Below are 13,665 nucleotides of genomic sequence, written 5' to 3' on the forward strand. Positions count from 1 at the left end.
AGTGGATGGTAGGGAAGCCATGCATTTGTATCCCGAGAAAGGAGCCCCTTATTTATTTGTCATTCTGGGGTCCACACTCTGCTCTAAAACCCACCTTCTAGCTACAGCTCTGTGATGAACACTTCCTGTCTCTGGGCTGTGATTCTTTTATTTGGAATGTGCATCTTTGCCTTTAGGAACATGTTCACCATGGCTGCTGTGCCTCTTGTCATTCTTGGCAGGCTTTGTAGCTCTAGGCCTTTGTGAGTCCCACCCTCCCTTGGACTTGGTTTGGCTCATCCACAGCAGAGTCATGGGCTGTGGCAAGGAGAGTTGTCCTGGCACAAAGCTTGGCTTCACCTGTCCGTCTAAGCCATCAGGTGGGTCTCAGCACTCTGTGGTTGTGTTGATCACCATCATCATCTCAGCCTTTCTGTCTCGGGCTACCTTCTGCTCTATCTATAAGACTTATTTTTTCTATAATGTTATCCTTTAAATTGTCCTGCAGAGAGATCATCTGGGATCCCATCATCTCAATATTCTAGAGAAATATTTGTCATATATTATGTAACGTATAATATGTATCAACAACTAGTGAGGGTATCTTTTGTGTGCCTATGTGTCTATGAATATGCATCTGGGGGTGCATGTGTACACTCACGGAGGCCAGAGGACCTTAGAGTTATTCTTAGAACCATTTACTTTGCTTTTTGAGACAGAGTCTCTTCATTGGCTTGTAGTTTGCTAACTAGACTAGATTGGCTGGCCAGCAAGCCCCAGAGATCTGCCTGTCTTTATCTCCCCAGGGTTGGTCTTACAAGCACATATCACCATGCTAGATTTTTACATTGTTTCTGGGAGTTGAACTCAGTTTCTCATGCTTGCATGGCATACATTTTACTGGATGAGTTATCTTCTCAACCCTGGGAAGGTGCTTTCCGAATGTAGAGATGCTACAGGGATGGAAAACAAATGTTTTGGAAGCCAAGTCCAGATTCTGAAGAATTTAAGTAGTTGGAATGACTCCCTGAGACAAGTCAGACAGAGTTTGAAGCACTAATGTGTAGTTCTCAGTTCTTCCCTAAAACATTACATCTTTCAGTTCAGGCCGTGGAGACCGGCCCAGTTCATGCTAGTTAGGAATGGAATAAGGGAGAATTGGAGATTTTATTAGACCTAGAAAGAGCACTGTTGATGGAGTGCCATGGAACTATTTATCTTTAGTCCTGCTACAAATAGTCCTATGTTCACACTAAGCTGAGCAGCCCACGCTCCTGACCAAGGTTTGAGCACTGGCAGTCTGTGGACCACGGCCATAGTGACATATACTTGACTGACACATTGATTCTGAGTGACTTGATTTGGATGTAATGCATGAGGCCCACACCTTTAGCCTCCTGCATTCATGTTACAGTCCTGATTCTAAAGTTCTTTCGACCCCATTTCACTTGTTACAGTTGACACAGCTCTGGAGCCTGGAAGACCATCTCCCCCAAACTGAATGATGATTGTGTGGAAGAGGGTTTAGACTTAGGCCATCTCAGGAATGCTTATGGGTTCCATATCTGCTACAATTTCTAAGGTGCAGCATGCAGAAAGGAGAGCAGAGTCTATACTCAAGGTCAAGTTTAGTGTGGAGCAGAGGAGATGCACAGAAATGGCTCAAACTTAAGAGCACTGACTCTGTGGTTTACCAGGAGGCAGTAGTGAGGGATGGTTTAGCTAACTGACTCCAAATGACATGGTTATTTATTTATTTATTTTTTTTGCAGCTTTTGTGGTTTTATTTAAACACAACATGCACTCAAGCCATCTATTAATTTTCTTCGCTGCGTAGCCTGGTGTTGGGATTGGTGACTCTAATGGCCAGCTGTACTGCTCTTTCTACCATGGCTTTTTGGTTCTTAGAGGACACATTGTAAGCAAGCTCAGCACAGTGAGATTTGTTGTGCATCAGCAGGACTTCCAGCTGAAATGGTTATTTTTAAAACTAGTTAACAGTCATGCGCATGAACTAAAATAGAGTCCTTCTTTGAGTGGGGAAGCAGATGATCTTCCTAGGTGTTTTTTTTTTTTTTTACCTCTTTTGATCTACAGTTCAAGACAGCCAAGCTGGCTTTCCTTGGAGAGAGAGGGGGGGGAAAGAGAGAGAGGGAGGGAGGGAGGGAGAGAGAGAGAGAGGGAGGGAGGGAGGGAGAGAGAGAACGAGTACACTGGTTAAATGTTCATGTATTGTATTTGGTGTTCTGGGAGAACCACACTGGGAAGCAATCTGGCTTACAGGAGTTCTACCACGTGGAATGGTATGGGGACAGATGAATAAATAGGCAGGGGCCAACTGTTTTCCTTATTCATAGACTTGGTAGAAGAACTGAGTGATAGAGGCAGGCATGGTTGCATTTCTAGTGGCTTCTTTTGCTTACTGGCTTGCATGAGACTCTGAGGGTCAATGCTCACTGTCACTGGACAAACATCTTGATGAAAATCTGTTTTCCATGCTCCCTGTTTCTACCGTTGAAGAACTCAGCGAATATAGGGAGAACAGCTGTCAATTCAGATTGCTAATTATCCCCTCCCCTGAAGAAAAATGTGTAAATCACAATTTGGCTTCATGCAGATGGTGAACCAAGTAAAACCAGTGTCTCCCAGCTGTTGAGGTGTCCTGTGCTCATTCTGCCCCTGTCTTTTTTGTGCTGCTACAGAATCATTGCATCCACGATACCTCTCCTGTGTTCGGAAGAGTGTGAGGAAGGCATCACATTCTCACTTTCCTTCTGAGCGCAGTCTGAGGGTCAGAAAGGCCGATGCTGTCTGACTTCCTCCCAACTCTTGTATGCTTGACCCTGGTTTAGTTCTCTGAGGCTCCCCCTCTCTTGGCAAGATGCATCAGATCATTTGATGGGGGATATACAGTCATGGTGCAGTATAGGCTTGGAAACAGGACAGCTATCTCCTTCCACAAACAGTCCAAAAAAGACAGACCTTTCTTTCTGAAATGCTTGATCCACAACTCAATATGAGACCCCACAGCTGGCGTGGCCCTGGGCTGTGTGGACACTAAAGCCTTCCTGGCAGACATTTCTCTTTTCCAGGAATTCCTTCCTCTGGGGAGTTAGGGATGAGTCAGCCCCAGGCCTTCCCCAAGTCCATCAGACAGAGTGGGCCGATCCACTAGGTCACCTGTCTCTCCCCTGGTGTCCATGATGATGGAGGAGCAGAGGTGGAGGAGGCAGATTCTAGTTGGTTAATTTCACTTGGAGGCTTTTAAATGATGCAACTACAAAGTTTATTATCATCATTATTATTTTGTATGTTGGTTTGTTTTGAGAAAAGGTCTCATGTTAGCCTAGGCTAGTCTCTTGTTCCTTCTTTCTCTACCTCCCAAGTGCTAGGGTTATAGGTGTGCACTGCCATGCTCATCTTTCTCTGAAGCATTTCAAAGCAGCTTCATTGCTTTTATATGCCATACAGTTCCCCCATTTAGAGTGTACAGGGCAACAGTTTCTGATAAAGTTACAGACTGTGTAACCATTCCTACATAGTTAGGACATTTTCTGTAATTACTCCCAAGTTTTCCTCAGCTTGCTTTGTCCCAGGCAACCAACTACTAAGCTCTTAGTCTGGACATTCTGTATAAATGGAATTCTGCAATATATGGTATTTTGTGCCTTAGATCTTAAACTCACTATAGGATATCAATACTTCACTTTTTGTCATATAATACTCCACAGTGTAGATAAACTTCATTATTTAGTCCTTTATCAGTTGATAAATTGGTATCAATTGGTGAGTTGATTCTCATTTCTGGCTTGTGAGAATAAAGAATGCCAGCGAATGACATATACAAGTGTTTTTCCTTGGATATCTGCTTTTATTTCTCTTAGGAATACACCTAGGATTTCTGGATAATATGGCCACTTTTTAGTTATATTTTGGTGGGATTTATGGGTATTTTTTGAAGTAGCTGCTTCCTTTCACAGAAATGTGCATGCTCATTCACCATCCCCAGAGAGACTCTTGATATAATTCTCATATATTGCAAATGTGGGCCAGAATTTTTGTGCTGGCTGGATTGGAAATAAAATCACTACAGTAAGGATTCCAGAACTGTACCTAGAGGAGAGAGTCTTTTCAGGGCAGAATGCCCACAAAGAGTTAAGTAGCCATCAATGAGCACTGGACAATTGTCCTTCATGCCCGACTGACTCAACTTCTAGGAAATGCATTGCTTGGGGGTATCCTGGAACTACAAGTAAGGCTGGAGGGATGTGAGACTTCAAAAAGATCAACCTGAGAGCTCCCAGGCTATTTGGGGGCAGGGGGATGGCTCAGTCAGTAAAGTACTTACCATGCCAACCTGAGGACCTCAGCACAACCTCCCAGAACCTATCCACAAAAAAAAAAAAAAAAAAAAAAAAAAAAAAAAAATCCAGGTGTGTTTGTAATCCCAGCACTGAAGAAATGGAGACAATGGAGACAGGGGGAATCTCTAGAATTGCTGGGCAGCCAGCCTAGCTGAATTGGTGAGATCTAGGCTCAGGGAGAGACTCAGTTACAAAAGATAGAAGGAAGAGAAACCAAGGAAGGTACTGGATGTCTAGTTAGGGATGCACACAAACATTCACACATATGCACATGCAGTGAACACACACACACACACACACACACACACACAGAGAGAGAGAGAGAGAGAGAGAGAGAGAGAGAGAGAGAGAGAGAGAGAAGAAGAGAGAGAGAGAAAGAGAGAGAGGGAGAGAGAGACAGAGTTAACTTGATCTGGAAAACTGATCAGTGGATGAGAGGAGCCACAGACGTGCACCCCCACTCCCTTCTGAGGACGTGACATCTCTTGTAAATGTCATCACTTTCTTGGTGCTATCTGGTAAGAACTGAGTCATGAGGTGCCGACAAAACCCCAGTGTACTTCCCTCGAAGCCTGCAGCATTCTGCTCATTCCTGAGATGCTCCTGCTGGGGCCACTGCTCAGATGCTGGTAAACAACTTGCCTGGGATGAGATCCTGACACTGTGGCCTTTTTTTTCTTTTTTCTTTTTTCTTTTTTTTTTTTTTTTTTTTGCTTGTCTGAATGAGGCACACAGCACCAGACAGTTTGCCTCTGAGGGTGAATTTTGGGGCAGGGGTGGCTGCAAAGTGGTAACACACAGACGGAATGGCCTCGGACTTCACAGAGCCCTGTTCCAGAGTGAGCCCATGGAGTGAGGTAAGACTCTGTATTTCCAAAAGGTGACCATGAACCAACTTTAACCCTTTGTTTGCAGCCACGGCACAGGGTATGAGAGTGAGAACCACACGGCCCCCATCCTCTGTGGTGCCCAGTACAGAATACACACCCACGGGGTCTTCCGAGGCATTCAGGTGAGTGTAGGAGGCCCGGCCCAAGGCCACCTTTTCCTCTGCTTACATGCCCTGCCACCCTCAGCTGAAGGACCTTCTGGCCCCGGCAAGCCGTCAGAGGGGGTGGGAAGGAGCTCCCCACTGCCCAAAGATGTTACCTGGCCTGATGGCCACAAAGACCCTTCCTGCAGAATCTCACCTTTCTTCCCTTACTGTTTCCAGTTTCTCCTGGTGAGTGGTACAGTTCTTGTGTGGGGGTCATCTGCACTTGAATTAGTGACCTGGACCCTTGGCTTCTAAGATTTGATCTGTATAGTAAAACACTCAGAGGTAGACTGTTTTGTCAGTGTTCATAATAGCATTAACAATAGCACCACTTGTAGCTACGCATGTTCTATATGCTGGGATTTAGACACAGACTTTAAAAACATGCACTTTTTCTAGCTTCTAGGCTTATACAAAATATTCATAGAAATTATAGAATTCCTATGCCCTCCTGCCCCCACATTTACATAATGTCTCTGGTATGATACACTTGTTACAATGAATGTTGCTGTATTATTCGTAACTGGTCAGGCCATGGTAGCACATGACTTTAGTCCCAGCATTCTGGAGGCAGGCGAATCTCTGTGAGTTCAAAGCCAGTCTGGTCTACAAAGTGAGTTCCAGGACAGCCAAGGCTACACAGAGAAACCCTATCTCAAAAAACCAACAACAATAACAACAACAAAACAAAAAGAACATTATTTGTAACAAATTGCCTTGTCATATATTTCTATGGGCTTTGATACACACATAATCAATCAATCAATCAATCAATCAATCAATCTCTCTCCCTCCCTCCATCCACCCACCCACCCACCTATCTCTTTATATTTCCATCAATCCATCCACCCACCCACCCACCTACCCACCCACTGTCTCTCTCTCAATTATCTATCGATCTATCTGTCTATCTATCTATCTATCTATCTATCTATCTATCTATCTATCTATCTATCTATCTATCTATCCATCCATCATTTACCCTCTATTTATCTCTCAATCATTTATCTATGTATCTATGTATGTATCTATGTATCTATGTATGTATGTATGTATGTATGTATGTATGTATCTATCTATCTATCTACTTATCTATGTATCTACGTATGTATGTATGTATGTATGTATGTATGTATGTATGTATGTACCTACCTATCTAGTATTATACAGCATAGGTTACTGTTTCCAAGGTGCTCACTACCTATACATCATACCCCTTTCCCATTTCTCTCTTCCCAACAATTATCGCCCCTTTCTCAGAACATTCTTGGATACTCTGTGTGGCATTTTCAGGTTAACTTCTTTGACTTAGCCACTTGTGTCTATGATTCCTGCATGTCTATGCAGGCCTTTGTTCTCTCATGTGACCCTCACTGCACACTTAAGAGAGAAGACAAAAGACTTGTCTAAAACCACATAGCTAGTAAGTGGGAGCTCAGGTGTACAACACATATTTTATCAGACTCCATAATCCTTGTTTGGCTGATTAATATTGTTGATTGGTAGAAATAAAATAATATTGTTGATCAGTGGAAACAGGAGGGAGAGATCTCCAGGGTAGGTGAAGAATCTCAGAGAATGTAGTGTATTCAAGGGGAGGCCCTACCTGGCCCCAAGCCTCTTTTGGATAGTCAGAACCACAATTACCAAGGACTCACATCTGTTATTTACAAATGCAATTCAGTGGCTGCCACAAGAGAAGTAGCTAGAGTGTCCTTTGGAGGGAAGCTAAGACCCTGAAAATAAGTTGCATGTGGGCCAGGCCCTATGTGGTGTGGGCAAGGAGATCTACTTCATGGAATTAGTAAAGTGTTCTCTGTTATCACAAGACTCTCTCTGGTGAGGAATAAACAAGTCTCAGAAATGCAGAGATGTGATAGAAGGAGTTATGTGAGTGTCCCACAGCAGACACCATCAGCATCATTCAGAAGACGGCAGACTGACAGTAACGGCTGCTTTTAGTCTTAATCCTACATGGTCTTCATCTCAGATGAAAAGAGATGAAGAAGGCTTATTGTGCCTTCCTTCCTACCAGACTCCGTTTATCAGATCCACTGTCAGAGCCTCTAGTAGACACCACACTTGCTGTACAGGTGTTATTTCCCCACTTACTCTTTTTCTTCTACAATATGCTAAACAAATTACTGGCCTATGATTCATTTGTATACCACCATTAGCCCTGGTAGAAAGGCAAATATTGACATACATTATGACCTACCAATACAGTACTGAATTTCTCCTTACAAAAAAAGTGCCCTCTCAGGGCAAGGGAAATGAACTAGTAACAAGAATGTGAGTGTGTGAATGGGCAGATCGGAAGATACATAGAAGAGGGAGTTACTAAGCTTATAGCAGTGGTTCTCAACCTGTGGGTCATGACTCCTTTGGGAGTCATATGTCAGATATCCTGCATATCAGATAATTACATTATGATTGATAACATAGAAAAATTACAGTTATGAAGTATCAATAAAATAATTTTATGGTTGAGGGTCACCACAACATGAGGAATGATATTAAAGGGTTGCAGCATTAAGAGGGTTAAGAACCACTGGTTTAGAGATTGGCCCAGGTCTTCATACCATCACAGATGTGTTCCTGTGTCAGCTGTCCATGCCTTTGGCCTTGATGGACACATCTGTAGTTGAACAAGGAGGAATTATTTCTAATATCAAGGAATCACAGCTTAAGGGCAAGAAAGGAGATTTGTTTTCCCTGCTAAATGACAGGAACTGGTAGGTGTTATGGAAATAAGACATAAAAGTCACAGAAGGTGGACAGCGCCCAGTGTTTTCCTGTGTCACTTTCAAGGATCATGCTGATTATACTACAGTAATCTGGTGGATTCAGAGGCCCCAGATCCAAAGACTTGTTTATCATTTATTTAGATGTGAAGCTTAGGTCCTTTTGGGCCTCATTTAGTGTCTCATGTCTTCTCCAATAAGAACTTTCTCATCCATTTTTCTGGCTGAGTCCATAAACAAATGGTCATGTTTCCAATGGGGAGGCATGCATACCCTCTGGGGATCTGGAATTCTATCTCAAGTGAGAGATAGATTGGGAACTCTGTAGACACTAATGCTTCTTCTCTAGAGGTTCTGTGTCAGGGACACCAAGAAGTTTCATTTCAAATCCAAGTTCTGTTGATCAGTTGTAATCAGAATACTGCATCATGAGATTTCCTAATCTATCATCCGTTAGTGATGTCTGTCACAGGTATCTAGGGTATGGAAGCAAACTTTTTTTTTTTTGTCTCATATCATTACCTTCCTTCTCTTCTTTTGGTATATTTCAGCGTTCTGTTTCCCATGGGATAACATTAATGTTCACATATGGCACAAGGTCTCCATGCCTCTTATATTTTGCCTGCAGGATGTGCGGCGTGTATCTGGAGTGGCCCCAACTCTTGTCCGGTCAGCATCTGAAACCAGTGAGAAACGTCCTTTCATGTGTGCATACCCAGGCTGCAATAAGAGATATTTTAAGCTGTCCCACTTACAGATGCATAGCCGGAAGCACACTGGTAAGTGTGTCCACTGTCGAGCCATGGTGCTTCATGAGCCTCCATTCTGGACTCTGACACTGCTCAGGTCACAGGTGACTTGTGGGGTAGAAAGGTTGTGCTTTGAAAGCTCAAGCCAAGGTGACTCTGAAGCTGCAGGGCTGTTGGCATGTTGGTTTCCCATCCTTTATTAAAGAAACCAACATTTTCAGCCATATCCAAGGAAGCAGAACAGGGTGGTGAGAAGCAAACGCCACAGAATAAAAGTGACACCTGTTTGAACGTTGCATTCACCACCAACTGATGAGACCTTGAGCCACCATCGCTCAACATCCTTCTGAACTCGGAGTGCCTTGTAAGGACAATGAGGATGACAATGCTGTATACTGTCGTGTATAACAGTACACAATTTTCAAGCCTTGCACTTTAATTCAAGCTGTGCTACAGGAGTTGTAGCTATAACACACCTAGCATAGGACCTGTGTCTCCTGGACTGAATACATGGTAGTGTTATTCCTGAAGCACTATTATCATCTTTAACAGGGAAGACAAGCCTGGGATAGGACAATCAGGTGGCTCAGAGATTGACAGGCAAGGTCACCATAAACTTTGAAGGGTAGGTCCAAAGACACACATAGATGTTCGGGAATCAGTTCTTTGATAAAGAAGGCCGTGAGGTTTCCAAGCAGGTTGTACCAGACGTTTCTTTCACCACTGTCACTGAACACCTCACAAATGGCTTCCCTTTGGCTCACTGTTTGGGAACACAGTCTATCACGGCTGGGAATGTATAATGTTGGGAACATCCTTAAAGCAATGGGAGCATGAAGGTGATCATTCATACCTCTGGATGAAGAAGCAGAGGGAGACGGAAGATGGGAGATGAGAGCCAGAAGTGCACCAGGTTATGTCTCCAGGGCCACAACCACAGCAGCTTGCTGTTTCTTGTTAGGTTTCACATCCTAAAATGTTCCACAAGATCTCACACACTATGAGCTTGAGACCAAGGGGTCAAATGCGCGAGTCTGTGGGAGACATTCCATTTCAAACCATAAGACAGCATTGCCGAGCAAGCAGCCTTGTGAAGGGTGTGTGCTTAGCATTTGGATGGGTAGGAACGGGGACATAAAGATGAAGGGCGAGGAGGGTTCAGAGTAGTGAGGTCAGCTACAGGAGACACACAGAAACCAGAGAAGCACCAGAGGTCTTGAGACAGGAAAAGAAACTTGGAGCTGTCCATCAATGGAAAGACCCTACTGACCACGAAGTAGCTAGCTCTCCATCCCAGAATCCAGTGAGTCAGAATTCTAGGAGGTGGAAACATTTGTAGAAACTCAGTGCACTCTTGGGGTCTTTTCTCCCAGCGTTTGGCTGAACTTTCCCTGTGGACACAGGGGTGGGGCTCTTCTTTCTGAGTCCAGGGTTGCACAATCCTACTGCTGACTCAGTCCAGATTAAAGGACCACAACCTTGCTAAGCGCTTCAGCTGCTGGCTTAATTGGGGATCTTACAACCATGGAGTCATTTATGTTGGGCCCAGGAACAAGAAGTCAGTAGCAGAGAACATCAGATCTTCAGGCCATAAAACACAGAACAGTTCATTCACAAGGCCAGCCTCAAGGCGCCTCTATCCAAAATTTTATCTCTGATTCAAACATGGACTTTGAAACAAACTTTTTTGGCAATTTTTTTTTGGCTTCTCTAAATAGTCCATGCTAACATATGGGAGACATTCCATTTCAAACCATAAGACACTTTCCTGAGCATTGCCTCAGTGGTAGGCACCAGTCTATTCCTTTTACTTGGACCGTTTGGTCTAATCTCTTCCTGAACCCTTTGATGCTGTCAGGTTATTGGCTCCATTTCACGGAGGGAACTGTGCCAGGGTACCCTCATTCACTCCTTCCTGTGTCCACGGGCACGTGTGTAAGTGGGATTTCACTTTCCTGGAAGTCTACAGTACTACCCTAACAGGCTCCCCTTAGTGCTTTGGGCATTTGGGGGTCCCTTCATCTGCAGCTAGGGTTTCCCCGGGATGAGGTTTGCTTCCAGCATCGGACTCAGAATGACGTGTGTTTTCTCTAAGGTGAGAAACCATACCAGTGTGACTTCAAGGACTGCGAGAGAAGGTTTTCTCGCTCAGACCAGCTCAAAAGACACCAAAGGAGACACACAGGTTTGTTGGTTCCCTTCTCATTGCCAGAAGTCACAGGCCCTTGGGTTAGAGCTGATGTTGTGACTGTCTTCTCTGCTGAACACAGACGAGAGGGTCATCTATCTGTTTATTTTTTCCAGCTTTCTTCCCCTCACCTGGAGACTTTTCTTTTAAAAAGAAGGGCTCTAGAGACGAGGGCTTGGCAGTTAAGAGTACTTGTTCTTGCAGGGCACTCGGGTTCGGTTCCCAGCGTCCACCTCAGGTGGCCCATAACTGCCTGCCACTGCAGCTCCATCGGACACTCTCTTCTAGCTTCTGAGGGCAACACACACACGTGGCATACATTCACTCACACACACGTACATACACACACATCACAAAACGTCTTTCTTTACAAAGGAGAAAGAGAAAGGAAAGGAAGGAACCATCTCATGTTTCCCACGAGAGCTGAGAGCCGCAGCAGCTGTGAGATCCCTCAGCAGGCTGCTGCCACCAGTCAGGAACCAGGGCTGTGGCGAGAATCCTGTTTGCAGTGATTTTCTTTCCTCAGTCTTTAGCACTTGTCTACTGGTGAGAACTGGATGCTTGTGACTAGGAAATGGCTTTTTTTCCAAGTCAGGAGCAGCTCCTGGAGGTGGCTGTACAGAATCAGGTGGCTTCTGTTGGGTCCGGGGAATCAAAGAAATGTGAGGTCCAGATAGACCCAGACCTGGCTGATGTGAAGGATATGCGGGGCTTCTCCAGCTGCCAGAAAGCCGGCCTTATGTGTCTCACTGTGCCCCACATTGCTAGGGCCGAGGCTAGACCTTCTCTGTCCGTTTAGGTGTGAAACCATTCCAGTGTAAAACTTGTCAGCGAAAGTTTTCCCGGTCCGACCATCTGAAGACCCACACCAGGACTCATACAGGTAAAACAAGTGCGTAAACTTTTCTTCACGTTTATTTTTTCATTATTTTCTAAGCTACTGTTGAATGAAACTGTTTGTAACGAGAGAGACTTATGTAAAAGTTCTAGAGTTGAGAATTCACTTAGAGAGTGGCTATGTCTGGCTATCTTTATATGATAAATGATAATGTTTTTCAGAGAAAGGGTCAATGAGCATTGGGTAGGCAAGGGATGGGCAGGGAATGTCCAGGAGATTCAGAACAAAGGTTCAAAGAAAGGCTCATCCCTTCTGTCCTCAGTGTGCCACTGTCCCCAGTGTGCCCCTGTCCCCAGTGTGTCACTGTCCCCAGTGTGCCACTGTCCCCAGTGTGCCACTGTCCCCAGTGTGCCACTGTCCCCAGTGTGCTGTATTACCAATTGAACAATCACCCTCACAGCATGATCAGAAATTCAAGATATTCTATTCTGCTGTGAACCTAAGTTTCATTTACGATCGCAGAGCGTACTCCACTTACTTAACACTCAATCAGGAGTCTAGGTTTCTGCCAGATTAACACAAACCCATGGGTATATTTCCTCTATGCCAGCACAGAGAGGAGAATGGGGGATTGACAAGCACTTAGCTGCTGAAGCACTGTGTTTGCGCATGGACTGAGGACATTCCTAGTGAACATAGCACCGTCCCTTTTGCTCATCTGCTTCCTTAGGAAGCAGGACCGGCTCTTAAATTAGCCCTTCATCTTTACAGCATCCTTGGAAGAAGAGTAGGGTATAGGGTAGGTGGTTTTAGTTCTCATTGAGCAGATGAGTCTGTGTTGGGGGTGGTGATTAAATAGTTTGTCCAGAGCCACAAAGCAGTTGGGTGGCAACCTCAGGGGTGACCGCTCCTGCCCTACCTCATCCCTATTGTTTTTGCTCTTGGAGAAAGAGCTTGAGTTCAAACAACCATCCCGAGAAGCCAGGGAATTGAAGAGGGAGCCAGAATCACCCAAGCTGGGTGCCCCTGAGAGGACCAATGTGAGAAGGAGTTGAGAAGTGCCCATGAGGAGGTGGGAGTGGCAGGCAGGAGCCAGTTTAGGAAAAGCAGATGGCCAGTGAATAGTAGGGGAGGAAGCCATGGCATTGCAAGTGCCCTGGAAAGTCCCCGTTCTTCAGGACAGACAGGTTATACCTTAGATCTGTCAAAGCCCCTGAGTCCCAGTGATGGGGAAGACACAGGTCCTAGTCTCCTTCCTTGGGTATTTTTGATATATTGTCTTTTAGTTGGTCCCAAATTCATAGTCTGCCCCTGCACACCTCCTTCCCTGTGACCTGGGCCACCAACAAACTGCTGGATGCCATATTTGATCAGTCTGGCCTCAAAGCACCTCATCTTTAGAGACATTTCTCAAGGGGCAGATATCAATGCCCTGGGAAGATACTCCAGATGGCACATAGCTTGTTTCCTGTGACATTTTCCTTGGCAAGCCCTGGGGATGTGATACAGGGATGAGTATGGAGTTTAGAACTAGGTATGTCTAGATTCAAATCCTGTTTGGATCTGTGAAGTGAAGATAACATTTCATTGCAAGGCTGTTTTAAAGGCAAGGAACATACACCTCTAAGTGACGCCTGTGTGTTAGGCATCACATGCAAGCTATTTATTGTCTTTAATGAGAACGAGAGCTCCCAAGTCAGAGCAGGCTTAATTATTTGCAACTAGAACCTCCGCTCTAACACAGTTTGTTTCTGAGTCAGACTCTGC

At 44.7% G+C, this 13,665-nt stretch overlaps 1 protein-coding gene across 1 annotated transcript in view; it reads left to right on the plus strand.

The window, feature by feature from the left end:
- Wt1 (Wilms tumor 1 homolog) overlaps positions 1-13,665 on the plus strand; it is a 47,086-nt gene that overhangs the window by 31,538 nt on the left and 1,883 nt on the right. The window contains exons 6-9 of the mRNA NM_144783.2: positions 5,259-5,355; positions 8,752-8,902; positions 10,968-11,057; positions 11,860-11,952. Of these exons, the coding sequence (NP_659032.3) occupies positions 5,259-5,355; positions 8,752-8,902; positions 10,968-11,057; positions 11,860-11,952 (431 nt within the window). The remainder of the gene's footprint in view (positions 1-5,258; positions 5,356-8,751; positions 8,903-10,967; positions 11,058-11,859; positions 11,953-13,665) is intronic.

This window comes from Mus musculus, chromosome 2 (assembly GCF_000001635.26).
Source record: "Mus musculus strain C57BL/6J chromosome 2, GRCm38.p6 C57BL/6J".
NCBI lineage: Eukaryota > Metazoa > Chordata > Mammalia > Rodentia > Muridae > Mus > Mus musculus.